The 23935-nt window shown below is 49.7% G+C and overlaps 1 protein-coding gene across 1 annotated transcript in view; it reads right to left on the reverse strand.

Moving 5' to 3' along the window:
* Window positions 1-23935, reverse strand: part of ITGA2 (integrin subunit alpha 2) — a 105978-nt gene that overhangs the window by 20919 nt on the left and 61124 nt on the right. The window contains exons 12-23 of the mRNA XM_064140669.1: window positions 20573-20718; window positions 19787-19930; window positions 17162-17365; window positions 15397-15533; window positions 14136-14275; window positions 11846-11997; window positions 10730-10840; window positions 9568-9650; window positions 7307-7448; window positions 2750-2842; window positions 1765-1841; window positions 1583-1666 (exon numbers count right to left, since the gene is read on the reverse strand). Of these exons, the coding sequence (XP_063996739.1) occupies window positions 1583-1666; window positions 1765-1841; window positions 2750-2842; window positions 7307-7448; window positions 9568-9650; window positions 10730-10840; window positions 11846-11997; window positions 14136-14275; window positions 15397-15533; window positions 17162-17365; window positions 19787-19930; window positions 20573-20718 (1513 nt within the window). The remainder of the gene's footprint in view (window positions 1-1582; window positions 1667-1764; window positions 1842-2749; window positions 2843-7306; window positions 7449-9567; window positions 9651-10729; window positions 10841-11845; window positions 11998-14135; window positions 14276-15396; window positions 15534-17161; window positions 17366-19786; window positions 19931-20572; window positions 20719-23935) is intronic.

Raw genomic sequence — 23935 nt, forward strand, 5'->3', positions numbered from 1 at the left:
TGTAGACAGCAATGAGCTCTGCCCTGAGCCTCCTCTGCTGCAGGCTGCACACCCCCAGCTCCCTCAGCCTCTCCTCATAGGGTTTGTGTTCCAGATGGTAAAGGTGTAACTGAAGCCACTCCTGTTTTGAACAGGAACAGACTAATTGCTCTTTCAGTGCAACACAGATCGCCAGGGCTTTCCAAGGCTGAGGATAACATGAGCATGCTATGAAGATCAATCTTAGAGGGACTTTTGTCTGTTTGTCTCTCCCTCCCTGCCCATCTGCTGCACCTTACCAACTGTCCTTGTCCAGGTAAGAGATCCTTTTTTCAACAGCCTCAACCTGTCTTTTTCAAGGATGGGAAAGGGCTGGCGCCAGGAGGCAAGGGTAGGTGTGAGGCAGTCCCTGTGTGACCACATGGGAGAGAGGAATGTGCTGCTTCCAGTGCCAACAGAGCTGCAGCAAGGGAGAACCTGCCACGCACCACCCCAGATTTTAGTTCAAATCAGTCTGCAGAGATGTGGACAGGCTGAATCGATGGGCTGTGGTCAGCTGTGTGAGGTTTAACAAGGCTTGGTACTGGGACCTGCACATGCCTCGTGCCTTACAACACCACCATGCAATGTTACAGGCTTGGGGAGAGTGGCTGGAAAGGTGCATGGCAGAAAACTACCTGGAGGGGATGCCTGCAACCATCTGAACATGAGCCATCAGTGTGCCCAGGTGGCAGAGGCCAATGGCAACCTGGCCTGCAGAAATCACGTGGCTGGCAGCAGCAGGGAAGCAATCGTGCCCCTGTACTCGGCGCTGGTCAGGCAGCACCTTGAACACTGTGTGCAGCCTTGGGTCCCTCACTACAGGACAGACACTGACCTCTGGAGTGCGTCCAGAGAAGGGCAAAGAAGCTGGTGAAGGGTCTGAAGAACAAGTCCTATGAAGAACAGTTAGGGGAACTGGGATTGTTTAGTGTGGAAAAGAGGAGGCTGAGGGGAGACCTTCTTGCTCTCTACGACTGCCTAAAAGGACAAATTCCTTTGCTGCCAGTGGCCAGGTATTGGAATAGGCTGCCCAGGGAGATGGTGGGGTGACCTTCCCTGGAAGTGGTCAAGAGATGTACAGATGTGGCACTTCAGGACATGGTTTAATGGCTGTGGTGATGCCAGGACTTGGTTTTAGAGGTCTTCTCCACCCAAAACAATTCTGCGAGCCTAAGATTACCTCAAACTGCTAACAAGAGTTTGTGCTTTTGGCCCAGGCTCAGCAGATTCGATGCAATGTTACCATGTGAGTTTGGAGGCTCAACCTTACTAGACAGCAGATACTAATTACACTGTGTTATCAAAATCACAAGCCCTGTTTGGGTTTTATGGCACTTCCATTCACCTGTAACAACTCTGCAGTGGTAAACATGAATCCATGGCTCGAACCACACTAACATTTTACATGCATACTTACTGGAAGAACACAGAACCTGCTGCTCTTAACCAAGCAGGAATGTCTTAAGACTTCCAAAATCAAACCAAAGTTTTTCAGTGGCCTTTCCATACTGTTCAAATGTCCTGGCAAGACAACAGTGAACCTTGGCACGGTTCAGCATACCTTGTGAAGTGAAGCTCTGCATCGTACCGCAAGGGAATTGATAAGCTGACTTGGTTGTCCAGTTCGTGCTCCTCCTTACTTTCACTGCTCATCAAAACACATATATTTAAGTGTTACAGAATGGCTTTATACCCAATAAGGTACTAATACTTAACTTGCTTTCATAGGATTATGTACTTTACCTCAATGCACGAAAACTTAGATCTGCCACATTCTGAAGGTTTTTTAGGTTGAAATCAAAACTAATATCAAAGGATACCTATGGAAGAGGCAAAGAACACATAATAAATGAGTTTATAGTAGAGCATCCAAAGGGCATAATCACATGTGCAACCATCTAGAATTCTCCACCAGGTTCTGTGTAGTATTTCAGTGCTTTCTAAGACTCCAGTACTGCTTTGTTTTCACTTTCCTCATGAGCTTTAACTTGTGTATAACTAGCAATGAGCCACAAGAAAAGGTGTTGAGGACTGCTTCAACTGCATGCCTTGAATTATTAGAATCACAGAATCAGTCAGGGCTGGAAGGGACCACAAGGAGCAGCCAGTTCCAACCTCTGTGCCATGCCCAGGGACACCCTACCCTAGAGCAGGCTGACCACAGCCTCAGCCAGCCTGGCCTTAAACACCTCCAGCCATGGGGCCTCAACCATCTCCCTGGGCAACCCATTCCAGCCTCTCACCACTCTCATCACCAACAACTTCCTCCCCACCTCCAGGCTTGATCCATTCCTCCCATTCCTGCCACTCCCTGACAGCCTCAAAAGTCCCTCCCCAGATTTTTTTGAGACCCTTCAGATCCTGGCAGGCCACAAGAAGGTTCCCTGGGAGCCTCCTCTGCTCCAGCCTGCACAACCCCAATTCTTTCAGGCTGTGCTCACAGCAGAGCTGCTGCAGCCTCTGAGCATCCTCCTGGCCTTGCTCTGGACACTCTCCAGCATCTCCACAGTCCTCTTGTCCCAGGGGCTCCAGAGCTGGATGCAGTACTCCAGGTGGGGTCTCAGCAGAGCACAGTATAGGGGGAGAATCCCCTCCCTGGCCCTGCTGGCCACACTTCTGCTGCTGCAGCCCGGCATCAACAGTAATGCATATTTAGGGGAAAACAAAACAAAACAAAACAAAAAGCTTTTGGGTACCATTTAAGGTTATTTAAACACATTAGCTGTACCTGTTGTCCTCTTCTGAAAACAGGGTAGCTTATTTGACAAATGACTGTACTTTTTGCTGTTCCTGTCTGACAGGAGACTTCAGTCCCATCACTCTACAGAGGAAATAAGACAGAAAATCATCTCAGTATCAGGTTTTGATAAAGCAGAAAGGGAGATGCCAGTCTGTATCTTCAACTGGGCATGCACCGTGCTAAGGAGCAGAAGAGTTATCACAGAATCACAGAATGTCAGGGTTGGAAAGGATCTCCCTGGAGCACTGAGTCCAACCCCCCTGCAAAGCAAGATCCCTTAGGGCAGGCTGCATAGGAATGTATCCAGATGGCCCTTGAACGTCTCCAGCTCTCTGGGCAGCCCGCTCCGGGGCTCTGTCACCCTGTCTGTTAAGAAGTGTCTCCTCCTGTGCTCTTCCTTGTACCTGCAGGTTACGACAGCAGCTCCTAGAGACGCAAGAGAGAGACTGGGCATAGGCACGCCTAGGAGAGAGGCAGGAGAAAGGTGAGACAAGGGCCAGTGCCATGTGATGTCTTGTGAGCTGTAATGAGCTTGTTAGAGCACCGTGTTGGCTTGGAAGGAATACAGAGCAGGTAACGCAGGTCAGCTGCAGCATTAACTCCCACAGTGACTTTTTAACAGAGCTTTTGCAGACTTATGTATATGACCTGACAGTTAGTAGAACCATACAATCAGCCAGGCTGCAAGAGAGCTCCAAGCTCATCCAGCCCAACCTAGCATCTAGCCCTGGCAAATCAACCAGACCATGGCACTAAGTGCCTCATCCATCTAAGTGCACCCCCCCAGCTCCCTCAGCCTCTCCTCACAGGGCTGTGCTCCAGGCCCCTCTCCAGACTTGCTGCCCTGCTCTCAACACCTTCCAGCACCTCAACATCTCTCTGCAATTCAGGAGCCCAGAACTGGACACAGCACTCCAGGTGTGTCCTGAGCAGTGCTGAGCACAGGGGCAGAAGAACCTCCCTTGTCCTGCTGCCCACACTGCTCCTGAGCCAGCCCAGGATGCCATTGGCTCTGCTGCCCACCTGGGCACTGCTGCCTCCTCTGCAGCTCCTCTCTGCCAGCACCCCCAGCTCCCTCTCTGCCTGGCTGCTCTCAGCCACTCTGGCCCCAGCCTGGAGTGCTGCTTTGGGTTGTTGTGGGCAAAGTGTAGATCCCTGCACTTGGCCTTGTTCAGTCTCATCCCATTGGCCTCTGCCCTCCCATCCAGCCTGGCCAGGTCCCTCTGTAGGGCTCTCCTACCCTCCAACAGATCCACAGATGCTCCTAGCTTGGTGTCATCTGCAGACTTAGTGATGCTGGACTCAATGCCCTGGTCCAGATCATCAACAAAGATACTGAAGAGGTCTGTGCCCAGCACTGGTGCCTGGGGCACACCACTAGTGACTGGGTGCTCTCACTGTAAAAGTAAGCATACAGAAGGGAACTCTTCCTGCACTGGCTGTAGGAAAATCCACAGCATCTAAGTCCATTTACTGTTGTGGGGTATTCAGCCTGCCATTGTGCCACGTCAGAGACCATTTTCATCACTTTGAGAAGAATGCACTACAATGTGCTGTCCTTTGCTACAGGCATCCCTAGCAGACATTTACCATTTATGACTTACTCTATAAAATAAAACCCCAAAACAAACCCAAAACCAACACCCATACACCCTCAGGTTGTGCTTTTCTTTCTGCTTTGAAGCAGGCATGGTTTTGGTCAAATGCTTTACTTGCAGGACAAAACACTTCTAAGTAAATGGGTCTCTAAAGCAAGAGCAGATCCTAGTTCCAGTGTGGTCTTTTGGCATGAGTGAAAAGGGTCAATTTAGCTGCACAACAGAATGAGGAGGTAAAAGGATGCCCTCAGTACTCCCTGAAATGCTTTTGCCAATTCACTGCTCAGGAAAATGCTGCTCTTGGGTAGTGATGAATGTTCCAGTCCCTCCTCTCCCTTCAGTGTAAGCACTGCTCTGGATTCCACACCTATGTTGTGGCAGGCCTGACAGGCCCAAAATAGGCTCACACATGTCCTGCCTTGCCTAGGCATTGTTCTTCTGCTCTACCAGAGAGGCAAGTGCAGGTAAAGAAGACAAAAGGACACAAAAGGACCTGGAGCCACTGAGTCTGGCCTGCCCAGGGCCCTGTGGTGTCAGGTGCACACACTCAGCTTGTGCCTGCCTAGTGCAAGGCTGTGCTGTTCCCAAATTAGGGCAAAGTGAGCCTGTGGCTCTGCCTGATATGGTAAGGTTTGGCTGACTGCCATCCTGAGTGGCTGTGCTGTGTCCAAAGGGCAGTTAACCTCGGCCCACACTGACCAAAGGAGATGTGCAGGTGAGCAACCTGCTTTGGCTTCCCTGCTCTGCTCCCCTGCTCTGTGCCTGCTCTCTCTGCTGTGCCCAGCCCTGCTGCCATTGCACACTGCCTTAGTGCTGCCTGCTAACCTCCACTGCTGCCAGTCACCAGCAGCAGACCCTGGATGCCTGCACACAGTCAGCCTGTGTGGCCAGCTGGCACCGTGCTGAGACTGCACCACATCTGCCTCTGCACCTGCAGCTCCTGCCTAGAACCCCTGGACACACACACAGATGGTCCAGAGGGAGCCAGGGGACAAGGGCAGAGATTGTCTGCGTCCTGTCCCCAGGAGCTGGGAAGGTTCAAGCCCCAACGTCCAACAAGACAGAGTCCCCTGAGAGCATTTGGGCACTGTCTGGGCTGTGGCCAGCCCCCACGAGTGGGTAACAATAATAATCTGTGAGTAAATGCTCAGTGCCTCTTTGTGATTCTCCACTGCCTTCTGCCATAGAGCACAAGGAGCTCCTTGGGCCCAGCTGCTGGGCAAGCAGCATATTGGCCACAAGCAGCACTGACCACAGGAAAGGTCTCTTGCAGTGCAATTGGTGTTTCTGTATGCTGATGGTTGTTACTAGATCTGGGTATCACAGTATCATCAGGGTTATTACTCATAGAATGTTTCCATGGCCGTGTAGGAACCCAAATGTTACTACAATTTGGGTCAGGGGTGGCAGAGTTCTGAATAGCAACATTCATTAACAGTAGTAATTTTGGCAAATATCTTCTTGCATCAATCAATTTCCCCTCCCCACCAGCACAGCATTATCATGCACCTCTCCAGGAGCAGAACTCCCATCTAAGCCAAGCACTGAAGAGTGGATTTCATCCTTCACCAACTGCTTAGGAGCCACAGTTGAGATTACAGATTTACCTCATTCCCCAAAGCACGATGTACAATCCCTTTCTTTCCTCAAACACAATTTGCTGGAAGAAGAGCCTCTGGCATAGCAATGATTTCGAGTTGGTTTACTGTCCAGCTGAAACACAGGATGCTCACAGTAACCCTATGCCTAGATGCAGAGCCTGTGCTCCAATGCAGCCTGCTCACTTTATCAAACACCAATTTCCTGTGTTACAACAACCACATTCAGACACACTGCAAAGAGTCAAGCAGATGTGGGTGCCAAGGCCTAAAGTCAGGAAAAAATGACTGAAATACTGAGGTAATGACAAATTCAGCAGGTTGTAACTTTCTGCCTCAGCTGGCAGTGTCCCTCCTTGACCTAAATAAACTGATGTACTGGGAAGGATCACAGAACCAAGCAGGTTGGAAGGGAGCTCCAAGCTCAGCCAGCCCAACCTAGCACCCAGCCCTGCCCAGCCAACCAGACCATGGCACTAAGTACCCCAGCCAGGCTTGGCTTCAACACCTCCAGCCACAGCCACTCCACCACCTCCCTGGGCAGCCCATTCCAATGCCAATCACTCTCTCTGACGACAACTTCCCCCTAACATCCAGCCTAGACCTGCCCTGGCACAGCTTGAGGCTGTGTCCCCTTGTTCTATTGCATTCTGCTATCTAAGAGAATAAAGTGGGAGAGCAGTCTGTACACACTCTAGAAAGGCACTGGGCACTACCAGAAGGAAATTGTATAGGGTTAACACTCCTGGGGGAGTGACCCTGAACCTGACTCTAGGGGTCTTGGCCCCTCCTCAGGGGTGGGCCACACTCCAGGTGATGGTTAGCCCACTCCCCCCACTTCCTGCGGTATAAAAGAGGAGCACTTCCTGCTCCTCGCTCTCTTGCTCTTTTTCTCTCCTTTACCTGCGTTCATGATCACACACACACTGATACTGCATACCAGCCACGAGGCAGAGATACCATCACACTACTCGGGTTGTATCCATCCCTGTTTTGTATTTTGCTGTTTTCCCTTCCTTATCCTTTGTAAACTCCCCTACCTCCAATCCCTTTTTCTAAGTTATTGTTAAACTTTTCCTTTTTAACTTCCAAATCGAGTGAGATTGATTTATTGGGGTGTCCCTACCTTTTATCTCTCTCCCTGTCTTTTGGGGAAAGGAGGGGGAGGAGGGGAGGGCACTCTATAAACTCTATAAATTCTATAAATTGTCATTGGGTCTACCAAATTTATAAGAGTCTCTGGGAACCTGCATTTGAACCCAAAACAGAAATTGAGAAATAAACTCCCTGAGAGCCTTGCAATTCTGTGGCAGTAACAGGAACGGTGAGGTCAGGCATCTGTCACGTACCGGCAAAGACGACGAAGCGAAAAACAGGTTGTCTGAAAAGGTAGCCTGAACCCTGGTGTTGTAGGCATTTTCCTTTTTATTTCTCAATTTCACACTGAAAGTCAGTCTTCTGGTCTTGCTGCTGACAACAAACTGCTGCTTGCTGTTGGAAAATAAAGTTCATTGTTGTAAACAGAGGTACTAGAACAGCTGCGGAGTGGGAAACGTGTGGCCTAGAGCCATCAGCAAATAATAAGCACAGCAGGACATTTCCTACATTCTGCTGACTTAACACTCTGCTTTCTAAGCCCTTTGACACAGAATCACAGAACCAAGCAGGTTGGAAGTGATCTCCAAGCTCATCCAGCCCAACCTAGCACCCAGCCCTGCCCAACCAACCAGACCATGGCACTAAGTGCCCCAGCCAGGCTTGGCTGCAACACCTCCAGGCACAGCCACTCCACCACCTCCCTGGGCAGCCCATTCCAATGCCAATCACTCTCTCTGACAACAACTTCCTCTAAACCTAGACCACCCCTGGCACAGCTTCAAATCATCTCCTTATTCTGTTGCTGGGTGCCTGGCAGCAGAGCCCAACCCCACCTGGCTACAGCCTCCCTGCAGGAGCTGCAGGCAGCAATGAGCTCTGCCCTGAGCCTCCTCTGCTGCAGGCTGCACCCCCCCAGCTCCCTCAGCCTCTCCTCACAGGGCTCTGCTCCAGGACCCTCCCCAGCCTTGCTGCCTTGCTCTCAACATCTTCCAGCACCTCAGCATCTCCCTTGAATGGAAGAGCCCAGAACTGGACACAGCATTCAAGGTGTGTCCTGAGCAGTGCTGAGCACAGGGGCACAAGAACCTCCCTTGTCCTGCTGCCCACACTGCTCCTGAGCCAGCCCAGGATGCCATTGGCTCTGCTGCCCACCTGGGCACTGCTGCCTCAGCTTCAGCTCCTCTCTCCCAGCACCCCCAGCTCCCTCTCTGCCTGGCTGCTCTCAGCCACTCTGGCCCCAGCCTGCAGTGCTGCTTGGAGTTGTTGTGGCCAAAGTGTAGAACCCTGCCCTTGGCCTTGTTCAGTCTCATCCCATTGGCCTCTGCCCACCCATCCAGCCTGGCCAGGTCCCTCTGCAGGGCTCTCCTACCCTCCAACAGCTCCACAGCTGCTCCTAGCTTGGTGTCATCTGCAAACTCACTGATGCAGGACTCAATTCCCTGGTCCTGATCGTCAATAAAGATATTGAACAGGACTGAGCCCAGCACTGACTCCTGGGGCACAGCACCAGTGCCAGCTGGATATGGCACCATTCACCACCACTCTCTGGGTCCTATCCTCCAGTTAGTTCTTAACCCAGCACAGAGTGAATCTGTCCCAGCCAGGAGCTGCCAGCTGTGCCAGGAGGAGCTCCTTGTGGCAGGCAGAGTCAAAGGCTTTGCTGCAGTCCAGGCAGACTCCATCCACAGCCTGCCCCACACTCACCAGGCAGGGACCTGATCATAAAAGGAGATCAGGTTGGTGAGACAGGACCTGCCCTGCCTAAACCCCTGCTGGCTGGGCCTGATCCCTTGGCCATCCTGGAAGTGCTGTGTGATGGCACCCAAGGTGACCTGTTCCATGCCCTTGCCTGGCACTGAGGTCAGGCTGGCAGGTCTGGAATTTCCAGTTCCTCTCTTGGGCCTGTCTTGTGCATGGGCATCACACTGGCAGCTTCCTGCCTCCGGGGACCTCTCCACTGAGCCAGGACATGAGAAGCTTTGTGATGGTGCTTCTTAAAACTCTGGAATTATTGCTTCTCAAAGTGATGGCCAAACTCACTTTGCTGACATTTCCAGGGCTCTACTCTGGTAAGAAGTCGGGCAGAGAAGACAGCAGGCTTGGATGGCAGCTCTAGGAAGAGATATCCTGTACCCTGTGTGGAATATCTGCAGCCCCAACGGCTGACCCCAGCTTCCCAGTGACACAGTCTCCTGCAGTACCCTTGCTGCTCCCCAGATGGCTGCTGCAGCCTCTGCTGCCCTCCCAGTGTGCTCCCTTGGCAACAGCAGCCAGCCAGATGTGATTATTCTGAACGCTCACAGGCTGACAAGAGCCCCACAGGTGTGTTCCTCTCCAGCTTCTCTCTCCTTTATTAGCTGTTTATACTGAGGAGCCATTGCTTTTATTGTCTTTGCTGTTTCTGACTAGATGTTGGATTAGAAAGGCATTCCCATCTAGACATTCACTCAGAAACTACACATTGGCTGGGGAAACCACCCAACCCCAACAATTCCCTGGGCTCAGCTCTTACCCATCATCTGCTTTCCTCTGGACATTCAGAACCAGATCAGAGATACAAAGCTCATCTTCACCACAGTCCTTAACAAAGGGAATCTGTGGAAATCAAAAACATTTCCTGAATTAAGGACTCCACCTAAAAATTCTCTACAAACAGCAGAGTGCAAACATCTTTGAGATGAAGCTCATTCTTGGTTTGCAGATAAGAAAATCCCTCTGAAGGGCATTGTAGGCTGGATGTTGTTAGGAAGTTGTTGTCAGAGAGAGTGATTGGCACTGGAATGGGCTGCCCAGGGAGGTGGTGGAGTGGCCGTGGCTGGAGGTGTTGAAGCCAAGCCTGGCTGGGGCACTTAGTGCCATGGTCTGGTTGGTTGGGCAGGGCTGGGTGCTAGGTTGGGCTGGATGAGCTTGGAGCTCTCTTCCAACCTGCTCAATTCTATGAAACTCTGACATGGAGAAGCTGACACTGAGTAGTGTGTCACTACATGTCAGCTGCTCCATAATGTTGCCAGCAGGTTATTATTAACCCACAACAGACATAATAAAAGGGGTTCCATCTCTCTTTTATCTGTTCTTTTGCTTTAGGGTAAACTAACCTAAGACAGCACGTTTTTGCCATCAAAGCTGCCAAAAGTTCACATCAGCAGTGACATGGCTCAAGGAAGACGTTTGTTGTACTGTGGTGGCTGGTCTGTGCATATATGTGAGCAAAACCATGCAATATAGACACAGGTAGTAAAGAAACCAGGAGACACTCTTGGATCCTGCTTGCAGCCCACTGGCTCAACTGGAACTTGCATCTACCTCTTTGGTGCTTGGTAGGGCCACACATTATGGATGTGTGTACAGCTATGCATTTTCCAAGGGTAAGTCTGCATAGAATCATAGAATCACCCTGGTGGGAAGAGACCTCCAAGCTCATCCAGCCCAACCTAGCACCCAGCCCTGCCCAACCAACCAGACCATGGCACTAAGTGCCCCAGCCAGGCTTGGCTTCAACACCTCCAGCCACGGCCACTCCATCACCTCCCTGGGCAGCCCATTCCAGTGCCAATGACCCTCTCTGCCAACAACTTCCTCCTAACATCCAGCCTAGACTTGGCCTGGCACAGCTTGAGACTGTGTCCCCTTGTCCCCTGGGTGCCTGGGAGAACAGCAACAGACCTCATACTTACACTGTAGGCCACAGATGCAGGAGAATATATATCGAGCACAGGGCTGTAGCCAGGATTTGCAAGGCCAATGTCAACACGCAGACTGAGTGAATTCACTGCATCAGAAGGTTCCTGTAAAGCACATGGTTCATATGAGAGCTGTCAGCACAGCAGAGTAATTCTATTGTAAATTGAGAATGCATAGTTAAAAATCTTACTTGCTCTAAATAAGAAGCAGTAACTGCACAGAGCTTTATTTCTTAAACAAAACAATCCTGTGACATGGCCTAACGTGGGCTCCTCTTGCTAAATACCTTTTGGTGCCATTTATGTAGTAAAGCTCAGTTCCCTGGGTTCCCTGGAGATTACCCATCAGAGTCACTTTGAGGGCTAAGGAACATGCAGACCCTCAGAAGCTGGTCCTCAAAAGTGGCTTTTGTTCTCACCTGAATGCCGAAGTCAAATTCCTGTTACGCTCTGCCTTACCATCGCAGAGGGCAGCTGGGCCTGAGCTCACTAAGCAACAATGTACTTCATGTCTCTTCTGTTTCATGCCATTGGATGAATATTCCTCTAGCTCTGTGGCTCATGGCTCCACAATGACAAATGTATGTGATCAACAAGTCAAAGGTGTTTGCACTGCACAGCAAATCAGGAATCAAAGTCCTCTGCCCGACCTAGCATCGCACAGGGGACTCACGGCACCTTTCACAGCCGTGCTCAGGCATTGGCTCTGGAGACAGGTGGACATTTGCGTGGTTAGAATGTACCAGAAGTCTGCCTGAAACGTTGTTAGTTTGAGAGAAAACCTTAACATGTTTGTCTTAGTTCTTACAGAAGAATCTACACAGAGGGAAATTAAAGCCTACTGAAACTATGGGCTGTGGGCTCTGCATAATGCCAGGCTTCAATTGTACCATTAACTGCCTCTTTCATCCTAAATAGCTGTGCTGCATTGGACAGTTAATAGATACTTCGAAGCCAGTAACTTATTAAGTACTCTTCAGCTTGAGGGGAGCGGAGAAGCAATAAATCACTGAGTACAATATGCAAGAAATTAATCTCAGGGATATAAAACTGGTGAATGTCCTCCTCTGATCCTCTTTGTCGCACCAGGCTGCATCCAACCGCACCTACCTGAACGCTGAAGACATCCTGAACACAGCTCTCCTCCTGCCGTACCACGAGATGCCTCTGCATGTACCTGTCATTGTTCTCTTTGAAGAATGCTCTAGAAGTGACTCTGGAAGACTGCAGATCTGCATCCAGCGTCGCATTGTACTTTATAGCTACAAGAAGAACAGCAGTGCACTTTTTGCCCTGGGTCTTGTTCCTACACTCAACGCTACAGAGTGGCTTCCCAAACCATGCTGAACAATCCACTCTTTTTAACAGCTTGCTAAATGCAGAGCATTCTCAGCAGCAAAACGTTTCCTCTTATGCTTTTCAAAGCAGTCAGACCAGTTCAAATCCTGATGGAAGTTCTCATCCACACAAAGCACGTTCAGTGGCAGCCAACCCAATCTCTACTGCAGATCACAGAACCACAGGGACATGCAGGCTGGCAAAGCCCCTCAGGAGCACCAAGCACAACCTACAACCACACTCTACAAGATTCACCTTAAACCATAGCCCCAAGCACCACAGCCAAACCACCCTTAAACACATCCAGGCTGGGTGACTCCAACACCTCCCTGGGCAGCTCATTCCAGACGCTGGCCACTCTCTCCACCAAAAACTTGTCCAATCTAAGCCTCCTCAGCCTTAGCTTGAGGCCATTCCCCCTTGTTCTGTCTCCAGTTACCTGTGAGCAGAGCCCAGCAGCAGCCTCTCCACAGTGTCCCTTCAGGTAGCTGTAGACAGCAATGAGGTCTGCCCTCAGCCTCCTGTTTCACACTAACCATCCCCAGCTCCTTCAGTCTCTCCTCATCAGCTTTGCTCTTCAGGCCCTTCCAAGCTTCGTTGCCCTCCTCTGGACCTACTCCAGCACCTCCACATGTCTCTTGTGTTGTGGTGCCCAAAACTGAACACAACACTCAGGCTGTGGCCTCACCAGAGCAGAGTCCAAGGGGCAATCACCTCCCTGCTCCTGCTGGCCACAGCCATTTCTTGTCCCAGCCAGGATGCCATTGGCTTTCTTTGCCACCTGGGCACACTGCTGGCTCACATGAAGTTGTTGTCTACTACAGTTCCCAGGTCCCTTTCTGCCAGGCTCAGACAAGAAGCCAGTCAGCAGGGACAGGATAATGCTAAAGGGACCTTGCAATAATATCCCTGAACTCTAAGGAGTCTTTGAAGAATCTGCACCTTCTCTCCAATCATGTAATTTCTATCCTCTTCTCCCGTTCATATTATGACCAATAGGTGGTGGAAGCTCACTATTACTTTATAGCTCAAAGTCACGAGTCCCTGTAGCACTCAGCCCAACTGGTGTTTATCCATGAGGTTTAACTGGCTTCATGGGAGGCCAGGGCTGGTATCACAAATATTTGGTGCACTCTTGTCCTCTGCAAAGAAGAGCTTCTCCCCACTGACATCTGCACAGAATCTAAGGCAATTGCATTATTTCTTTCTGGAGGGAGAAATGTCTGCAGTGTGTCTGCAGCTTGCTGTTGCAACTGGCAGGTTGGAAATCCCCACCCTAGTTTTCTCAGTAATGATATTTTCTGGGGCTGTTGAACAGCAAGAACACAAGAATACTATCAGCTCCTTACTTTACACATGTTATGGAGCCAGTAAAGAAAGCAGGTCTTAAGCATTCAAGTTTTATACTTATTTTGCCTTCCTTGCCATTCAAACACATCATTAGAATGCCATTTGAATAATGGATATTGGAAATAAAGATAATGTAAAGACTGACTCAGCTTTCACTGTCTGGTTTTGACTAAAATACTGTCAGTACCAATCTTGCTGCATGTTGTTTCTTCAGGGTCTTTACAGGCAATCTAAAACTGTCTGAAATGGAAGTAGAGATGAAAATAGCAAACAGATGACCTTATAACTTGTTGATGAACAATGCCCAGCCTAGTGAGAGCTTAATAATGTGAAAATGCACTGAGCTTGCTGTAGTCACTTCCACTGCACACTGTCCCCTTTGCCTTTTGACAACTACAACCAGGGACACTGTGGGTGTCCCCTGCCTGGAGGTATTCAAGAGCCTATTGATGTGGAAATGCACTGAGCTTGCTGTAGTCACTTCCACTGCACAGCCTCCTTTGCCTTTTGACAACTACAACCAGGGACACTGTGGGTGTCCCCTGCCTGGAGGTATTCAAGGTCAATCTGGATGAGGCCTTGAGTGATCTGGTCTAGTGGGAGCTGTCCCTGACCATTGGCAGGGACAGTTGAAACGCTTTAAGATCCCTTCCAACACAATCTGTTCTTTGGCTCTATGAAACTATAAAGTAACTCATTGAAATATTCTTACCCACTTGATTATTTCTCTTAGCAGGTCTAAATGTAGCCTGAAAACATATCTTGACAGTTACATCCGTGTTCTTGTTCACCAGACTGATTTTCTCCGGTTTAAATGAGGCCATTATGGACACATTTGCAACGCCCTGTGACCTGGAAAATATTGTCAGAAAGGTTACGTGTGGTTTTCAAGAGCACAGGGCACAAAGCAGCAGCTGTTGTATTACTGCCTGTAAAGGTAACACTGATACTGTGGTTCCGAGCGTGGACATCTCTTAGCAGCACCAGTACCACTCTTTTTGCTTTGCTTAGAAGTGAATTTACTGACACAGGAGCGTCCAGTTATGGCAGTAAATAATCTATCATGTCAAATTAATGAATAACTGACTTATCCTAATGCTCCAATCCTTCCCTTGTGACAACAGAGAATGAAGCCCTCTCCTGCTTTCCCAAGAAGTAACTTTCTGCTGCTTTAAGGAGGTGTCTGAGCTCATCTGGAAAGGTGAAGAACAATAATCTTTTGTTTTAATTAATGATCTTAATTTTTTTTTCTCAGTAAACCAACTGTCACCTAATTAAAAGAACAGCTTTGAGAGGAACCCCACAAGTAAAAATGAACACTTCAATCAAAAGTGAAACTCTTTAAATCAGAGTGAGAGCACAATAAGCATCTTCATTAATCAAATCCAAATAAATGCTGGCACTCCAAAGCGCTTAGCTGCCTTTAATGAAACTCCCACCAACACCAGCAGCAGGTCTGCTGTGGGGCAGAAGTTACAAACTGACCACTCATTTTGAATATGTTGCTTTATGAATTAAGTGGCATTTCAGCCAGATGAAGTTCCTCTTTCAGCGGGGAGCCTCAGGCAGAAAGAGAAGCAACAGATAGGAAAGCAAGCTGCAGTTTGGTTTAGGTGGACCACATCTTTGCGCAGCAGCGGCAGCAGACAGAGGTGCCCCCTGGCCCTCCTCACCCAGACACAGGTCCCTCTGGGCAGCCCACATCACCCAGCTTTTATTCCTGTGTGCCCTGGATCTGCCCACCCCCATCCTGGCTTTTGATGATTTGATGATACCTGGTTAAAAGAGGCTTAGTTTAACACCATTTATCAGCTAGCTACGATAGCAGCAGTAAAGGCAACAGATGTGTTAGATTTGAACACATGCAGTGAAAGAGCTTCTTGGTTTGTTTGCTTGTTCTGCTGCTTAATTAAGTAAATGCTCAGCTGGGATCTGAATCATTAAGCACTCCCTTTCTAAACGAGTTTACCAACCATAGCAGCACCACACTTCCGTCGGCACCCACTGCCAGGTCAGTAATGTCATCACCGTCCAAGTCCCGATGGCCATCTACTGCTCTGCCAAAGAACTGGAGACGTCGTCCAAAAGCAGGGTCTGAGCCTAAAATTTTCTAGGAAAGGGAGTTCAGTTACTAGGCTTGCCATCAGTATGCTTAAGCCTGCATATGCAGCCTGTGCAGGAGATTTTCACTCATACGCTCTGTGTATGCAAGGTGCTGTGCAGGCAAAATGCTTTTGTCGGTATTTTGAAGGTGATTTCAGAGCAGTTTTTCCTCCCTTGGAATAGAAAGTGGGCTAGATGTTTCTCTCCTGTGAGCTGACCAACTGCATGCTGTATGTCACTTACAACTCGCTGGGAACTTTGTCCCTTTCACACTAAATGCACAGGAAGCTTAACAGGAATTCTAACAAACACTTTTTTGCAATCAAGAAGTCTGCATGGAAAGGGACATTAAAATTATCATTATATTAACACACAGAGTGTGCAAAGACCCTTGAATGTCTTTAACACAGCACATTTAGAGCTTAGAGAGACTGGATTTCTCTAGTGTGCATTTCTTTACATCAATGCTACAAAAGAGCCATAGAACCAGTCAGGGTTGGAAGGGACCACAAGGACCACCCAGTTCCCACCCCCCTGCCATGCCCAGGGACACCCTACCCTAGAGCAGCCTGACCACAGCCTCAGCCAGCCTGGACTCAAACACCTCCAGCCATGGGGCCTCAACCACCTCCCTGGGCAACCCATTCCAGCCTCTCACCACTCTCTTGCTCAACAACTTCCTCCTCACCTCCAGCCTGAACCTACACATCTCCAGCTTTGCTCCATTCCCCCCACTCCTGACACTCCCTCACAGCCTCAAAAGTCCCTTCCCAGCTGTTTTGGAGCCCCCTGCAGATGCTGGCAGGCCACAAGAAGCTCACCTGGGAGCCTCCTCTGCTCCAGCCTGCACAGCCCCAACTCTTTCAGGCTGTGCTCACAGCAGAGCTGCTGCAGCCCTCTCAGCATCCTCCTGGCCCTGCTCTGGACACACTCCAGCATCTCCACATCCTTCTTGTAATGGGAGCTCCAGAGCTGGATGAAGTACTCCAGGTGGGGTCTCAGCAGAGCCAGAGCAGAGGGAGAGAATCACCTCCTTGGCCCTGCTGGCCACACTGCTCCTGCTGCAACCCAGGGGTAATGTACAATGGGTGTCAAAAGCATACAGGAAATGTGATTATCTCACACTCAAGCATCAAACTCTTTAAGAGGCTCAGATGGAGCATCTTGGAAGTCCTTTTCCTTTATATGCTTCCATTACCAGCCCCCACAACATTAGCAAGGATGTACTGACAGTTGAATTAAGGAGAGACACAAAACTTAATACAGGCATGAGGAAAAGAGTGTTATCTCTAAGATGAAGCAAACAGCACCCACTGAAAAGATACACAATCCCTCTGTTTATGGAGCAAAGCTGGGGGTGGGGAGAGTCAGGCTAGAGGTGAGGAGGAACTTCCTCACCATAAGAGTGGTGAGAGGCTGGACTGGGTTGTCCAGGGAGGTGGTTGAGGCCCCATGGCTGGAGGTGTTTGAGGCCAGGCTGGCTGAGGCTGTGTGCAGCCTGCTCTAGGGTAGGGTGTCCCTGGGCATGGCAGAGGGGTTGGCACTGCCTGCTCCTTGTGGTCCCTTCCAATGCTGACTGATTCTGTGATTCCTCTAGCAGACCTGAGCACAGCAGTATGCAACAAAGTTATTTACCTGAGAATATTTGTTAAGTATAGTCTTTTGAAACCCATTGTAGATGTAAACTGCTCCAGAGTTCTGGTTTTCCAGCGGTGCACCTATTACAACATCATTGAAGCCATCCAAATCAATGTCTGCAAGCGTTCCGATCGCTGATCCAAACCGCGCGTTCTCTGACCCCTGTGGACCTTCCAGGAGCTGTTGTTGATTCAAAATTCCCTTTGAAAAGTTAAAAAAGTGGGGGGGAAAAAAGCAAGAACACAGCTATCATTGCACCAGATTAGACATAAGGGCATTATCTATCTTCATGGTTTTTTGTTTCTGTTTCCCAGTACATCTGGAATGCTCAGTCCCGAATTCTTTCCCCATTGTATTGCCCATTCAGTTTGCATTATGGCTCTGAGTCTTGGCAAGCCTTTGCACAGCAAAAAATCAAAGCATGCTATGCAAAGCACCAGCAGCAAACATAACCATATGTATGAAACTTAAATGCTCTCGCTGTCCTCATCTGACTGTTCTGGAAGTTTCACAATGCATTGAAAAACAGAGTTTCCAGGTTTGGATTACCAGGGTTTTTTTTTTTATGCAGAGAGAAATTATGTAACTGGACATAATTCTTTGAAACAGAAATGGAATTTCCTAACTAAACTAATGCAAAAAACATGTGTCCAAGTGCTAAACTCCTGACCTCTCCAGCGCCCACAAAGAAACAGAATTTGGAGATCTTTCTCCTTAAATAATCACATTTACACCATCCTAAATTCAAGTCTCTGGCAAGTATTGCCCTCATCTTCAATTATCACTCTGTGCTTAACATGTTAGAAGTATCAGCCCAGTTACTTGTTAAAAAGAGGTCAGGAAGGCATTATCTCTGCAAAAAAAAACCCAACCCCAACCCTGTGACTTCATCATTATGAATTTTATATCATTTTAAACCTAGCACTTGACCAATACCAGCAGTCATAGGACAGTCCTACAATGCATTCAGTCTTCAAAACACAAGAATCCTACCATTTTTCTTCAGTATTTCTTCTCTAGACTCACAACCACAAAGCCTGACCTCAGTGCCAGGCAAGGGCATGGAACAGGCCATCCTGAGTATCATCACACAGCACCAGGAGGGTGGCCAAGGGATCAGGCCCAGCCAGCATGGGTTTGGGAAGGGCAGGTCCTGTCTCACCAACCTGAGCTCCTTTTATGATCAGGTCCCTGCCTGGTGAGTGTGGGGCAGGCTGTGGATGGAGTCCGCCTGGACTGCAGCAAAGCCTTTGACACTGTCTGCCACAAGGAGCTCCTCCTGGGACAGCAGGCAGCTCCTGGCTTGGACAGATTCACTCTGTGCTGGGTCAGGAACAGGCTGGATGGCAGAGCCCAGAGAGTGGTGGTGAATGGTGCCACATCCAGCTGGCAGCTGGCACTGGTGCTGTGCCCCAGGGGTCAGTGCTGGGCACAGTCCTGTTCAATATCTTTATTGATGATCTGGACCAGGGGATTGAGTCCAGCATCAGTAAGTTTGCAGATGACACCAAGCTAGGAGCAGCTGTGGAGCTGTTGGAAGGTAGGAGAGCCCTGCAGAGGGACCTGGCCAGGCTGCATGGGTGGGCAGAGGCCAAGGAGATGAGATGGAAGAAGGCCAGGGGCAGGGTTCTGCACTTTGGCCACAACAACCCCAAGCAGCACTACAGGCTGGGGCCAGAGTAGCTGGGAGCAGCCAGGCAGAGAGGGAGCTGGTGATGGTGGTTGGCAGCTGAACATGAGCCAGCAGTGTGCCCAGAGGGCCAAGAAGGTCAATGGCATCCTGGACTGGCTCAGGAGCAGTGTGGGCAGCAGGACAAGGGAGGTTCTTCTGCCCCTGTGCTCAGCACTGCTCAGGACACACCTCGAGTGCTGTGTCCAGTTGCAGGCTTCTCAATGGAAGAGAGATGTTGAGGTGCTGGAAGGTGTTGAAAGAAGGGCAGCAAGGCTGGGGAGGGGCCTGGAGCAGAGCCCTGTGAGGAGAGGCTGAGGGAGCTGGGGGTGTGCAGCCTGCAGCAGAGGAGGCTCAGGGCAGAGCTCATTGCTGCCTGCAGCTGCCTGCAGGGAGGCTGTAGCCAGGTGGGGTTGGGCTCTGCTGCCAGGCAGCCAGCACCAGAAGAAGGGGACACAGCCTCAAGCTGTGCCAGGGGAAGTGATGATCTTCTTTGCACTAAGAAGTGCTCCATCCAAACAGGCTTGGCACTATGCACCCCTGCCCTTATGCCACACCTTGAGCAGAGCACATGTTCCATTTCTGATCACAAAAACAGCACTGGTGATAACTTTTAGTACGCTGAAAAAAAAACACAAATGGGTGACTAAGAAACCCTGACGAGGTCCAGGGACGAAGGCCTTTTAGCATGCAGTGTGGCCAGCCCGATGTGAAACAAGCCAGCCCTAAGCAACACCAGCTTGAGTGATTCTGCTGCATCATTTGGGGTAGGGCAGGGACTGCTTTCCTGACCGTTCTGATTTAACAGAACAGACACTGTCAATAATTTGGGCTACTGTTTCCTTGATAGAAATGTAGCCCAGGGAGCACCAGCTCCAAATGAGAAGAGCAGCACTTACCATGGACAGGGAGGCAGGATGCTGATTTCAGCTTTGCTACAGTGTGGTTTTTACCTTTGTTATGGAGAACATGTACACTCTGCCTTCCTCTTTCTTCAGGTCGTTCATAAACATTGGTGCACCCACGAGCAGCACATCTGTCACAGAATCCCTGTCGACATCCACCGAGCACACGACGCTGCCAAAGTAGGAGCCAATCTGAAACCGGCAGTAAGAATCATGTTTGTACACGGGCTTTGTGAAGCACAGTGCTCTGGCACCTGACTCCAACTGCCCACTGGAATGACATCACTGCACAACACACCCAGTGTTTGCAGAACCATCTCCTTACCACGTGTCCAACGTCTCCACTATGGCAGCGAGAATGCATGGGAGCTATCACCCTTTAACACCAAACTGTGAGCGTGGAACTACCACAACTAGGATTTACTCTCAGATTTACTCAGCAAACAGACAACACCAAAACTGCCTAAACTCACTGCTCTTTTCCAAATGCAGGAAAAGGGAATGAGCCTTCCAACCTCTATTTTGATACCAGGTCCCTCACAATTTCTCAGGCAGAGTGGAACTGAGTTTCTCTCAATCAAAAGTGCTGGCAGAGCAATACATAAAGCATCTTTGTAAATGATCTTTTATCACTAATTGAATGACTTCCTTAAACGTTGCTCAATAATTACAGTTAACAATGAAACAGCCTAGTGGCAGAGAACAGTTCAAGTGGATTCAAAATGTATTGCAGGAAAGAGGGATTACCCAAAGAACTGCACTGCAATTTACTGCTGTGCCAATAACGAGCACAGCTGCCTGCAGAATCTCTGCTTGTGACCGAAATGTACTTGCCTGCTCGCCTCTTTGGGACTGCACAACTGCAACGTTGCCACCACCATCCACATCATAAACCACTACTCTGCCAGTGTAGTTGGATCGTGGTGCACCAGCAACAAAATAAACAGAGCTCTGAGTCGAGAGAACAGCAACAGAATAACCTGGGGAGAGAAAGCAGCGACCAGCATTTAACACGCGTGAGACCATTCGTGACAAGCTGCCCATTGGTTACCCACAAACGCACAGAGGATGAGCCAACCTGTGACACCAGTCGCTGGGAATGATGCTTCCAGGCAGAAAGCTAAGCTGCCACACATGCAAAACGTTGGCAACAGGCGTCTGGAGGGAAGAGTGACACACAAATCGAGTTGAAGCAGGTTTGCAGAACAGCGTGGACAGCAGCTTAGCCTACTCAGTGAAATGTTAGACCACAAAAGCATCATGCTTGGGAAAGAGAGAGGAAAAAGAGGGCAAAGAGCACCCTTGGAATGCAGAAACGGAGAGAATGAATGGTCAGGTGAGCATGCAGGCCAACACTCAAACTAGAGAGGAACACCTAGCTGCTGCAAAGCTCGCAGTGTGCTTTCCCACAGCTCACCAAATCACATCCCAGGGCTTGGCTAAATAGAACAGATTCCATTATCAGCTTGTCAGCTGACAGGCTTGGGGTGACTGAGCTTCTCTGAACATCCTAATCCTCATTCCCATTATTCTAACATTATTTGCTTTCAGGACACATCTTTTAATACCTGAGAATACTTCAAACCTGTATCAGCTCTATATTAGTGCTTACTATGTATATGTAGGTACATATGGTACATTTCTGTGGTCTAATTGCAGCAAAGCTATTTTAACAGAAGATAAAATCTTACTTTATAAAGACTGGAGTTGAACTGAGTAACAGAATCTTAGTGACTGGGCAGAAAAGAGAGGCCTGGAGCAAGCTGCAGACAATGTCAAGTGCACTGTCTGAAAGGTAAGGCAGTCATTACATACACCCATCAAATTCATCTGCATGCACTTTTTCCAGGGAGAGAACATCACTGGAAAGAAGAGGTTCAGCAAGCAAGAAGAAAACAAGATTTCACCCTGCAAGTTAAGGCCACACATTCCTAATTAACAGAGCATACAGCCATTTCAGTTGAGAAGGTGCAGTGCAGAACAGGGTCCACTCCAGGAAGCTGTGTTTCTTAGAATCACAGAATCAACCAGGTTGGAAGAGACCTAGCACCAGCCCTGCTCAACCAACCAGACCATGGCACTAAGTGCCCCAGCCAGGCTTGGCTTCAACACCTCCAGGCACAGCCACTCCACCACCTCCCTGGGCAGCCCATTCCAATGCCAATCACTCTCTCTGACAACAACTTCCTCCTCACATCCAGTCTAGACCTGCCCTGGCACAGCTTGAGGCTGTGTCCCCTTCTGGTGCTGGCTGCCTGGCAGCAGAGCCCAACCCCACCTGGCTACAGCCTCCCTGCAGGCAGCTGCAGGCAGCAATGAGCTCTGCCCTGAGCCTCCTCTGCTGCAGGCTGCACACCCCCAGCTCCCTCAGCCTCTCCTCACAGGGCTCTGCTCCAGGCCCCTCCCCAGCCTTGCTGCCCTGCTCTCAACACCTTCCAGCACCTCAACATCTCTCTGCAATTCAGGAGCCCACAACTGGACACAGCATTCAAGGTGTGGCCTGAGCAGTGCTGAGCACAGGGCCACAAGAACCTCCCTTGTCCTGCTGCCCACACTGCTCCTCAGCCAGCCCAGGATGCCATTGGCTCTGCTGCCCACCTGGGCACTGCTGCCTCCTCTTCAGCTCCTCTCTCCCACCACCCCCAGCTCCCTCTCTGCCTGGCTGCTCTCAGCCACTCAGTCCCCAGCCTGCAGTGCTGCTTGGGGTTGTTGTGGCCAAAGTGTAGAACCCTGCCCTTGGCCTTGTTCAGTCTCATCCCACTGGCCTCTGCCCACCCATCCAGCCTGCTATCTGGCCTTCTGCTTGGGCCCCCCAAGAAAGCAAGCTGGTACAGAAGAGCATGTCCAGGGAGACAGAAGGAGTCAGTAGGGAAACCAAGGGAGGGAAGAGGCAATGATACTGTTTCTTCCAGAGTGATAATGGTCAGTACTTTAGAAGTGCACCATAGAGAAGTGCTGAGAGGGAATGACCTGACTTTTTAGGAATTATTCTAGAGAAGACAGAGTCACACATCCAAAAGAGCTACTTTTTGTGAGGTGGGGTTTAGGTTTGAGACTAACTGAAACATTACTGAGAGAAACTAAATCCTTAGCTGCGAGGAGAAAGGAAGAAAGGCCAGCATGTGCCCTGTATCACCCCTCCTCTGCTGAGAAAGGCAGCTAGTCAAAACAGAGATCAGGCACTCACTGCTCACACACTGCTCAGCTCTCACTCTGGCTGTGCCCTCCTGCTGGCCGTCTGCTCTCTGGGGCTGACTCTGCTTACCTCTCTAATCCACCTAGCCCCTTTTTCTCTAACCCCCTTGGTGTCTCTTGTTTGACACCTTACCCCAGATCTCCAGATGTATCAGGTGGGATGTACGTGGGTTGATCTGGCTATATCTGAAAGGAGGGAAGGAGGGAGGGGGATGGGGGTTTGGGTCGGGAGCCTCCTGGGGACTCTGCTTGTTTCTGGGGGGAGCTGTGTTGCTGTATTACTTTTAACTTCTATGTAACTGTATATCTGTGTATATCTGCTTGTATATTGTGCTAAGCTGTAAACAGAATCATAGAACCAACCAGGCTGGAAAAGACCTCCACTATAGCTTCATTCCTTAATTTCCAGCTCAGCTGAGCCCAGTCTGGGTGATGTGATAAGGGGGGGGAGTGGGGGCAGGTAACACCCAAACCATTACACTAAGCTATTGAGAGAATAGCATGTTAGTTGCAGAAATAACAACATATTAAATAACATCAAGGATAAGAAAGTCCCAAGTTGTTAATGCTGCAGGGATAGACAATGCTGTAAGGAAATGACAATTCAGGGATGACTTGTCACTTCAGTGAACTGGGAAGACAAAGTGGCTGTCCTTCTTAGGTCACAAAAACATGCACCAGAAAATGTATGGGGGCCATTAACAAAACTGCTATTAAACAGCAGCAACACTCCTGACACTACAAACTGAACAGGGAAAGGCCAAGAAAAGAACAAGTCTGGATGAACTGATACCAAGTCTGGATATGTAGGCTGGCTGTCAGGAGGAAGCTGTTATCAGAGAGAGTGATTGGCATTGGAATGGGCTGCCCAGGGAGGTGGTGGAGTGGCCGTGGCTGGAGCTGTTGAAGCCAAGCCTGGGTGAGGCACTTGGTGCCATGGTCTGGTTGACTGGGCAGGGCTGGGTGAGCTTGCAGGTCTCTTCCAACCTGCTTGATTCTATG

The sequence above is a fragment of the Pogoniulus pusillus genome, chromosome Z (genome assembly GCF_015220805.1).
Source record: "Pogoniulus pusillus isolate bPogPus1 chromosome Z, bPogPus1.pri, whole genome shotgun sequence".
NCBI lineage: Eukaryota > Metazoa > Chordata > Aves > Piciformes > Lybiidae > Pogoniulus > Pogoniulus pusillus.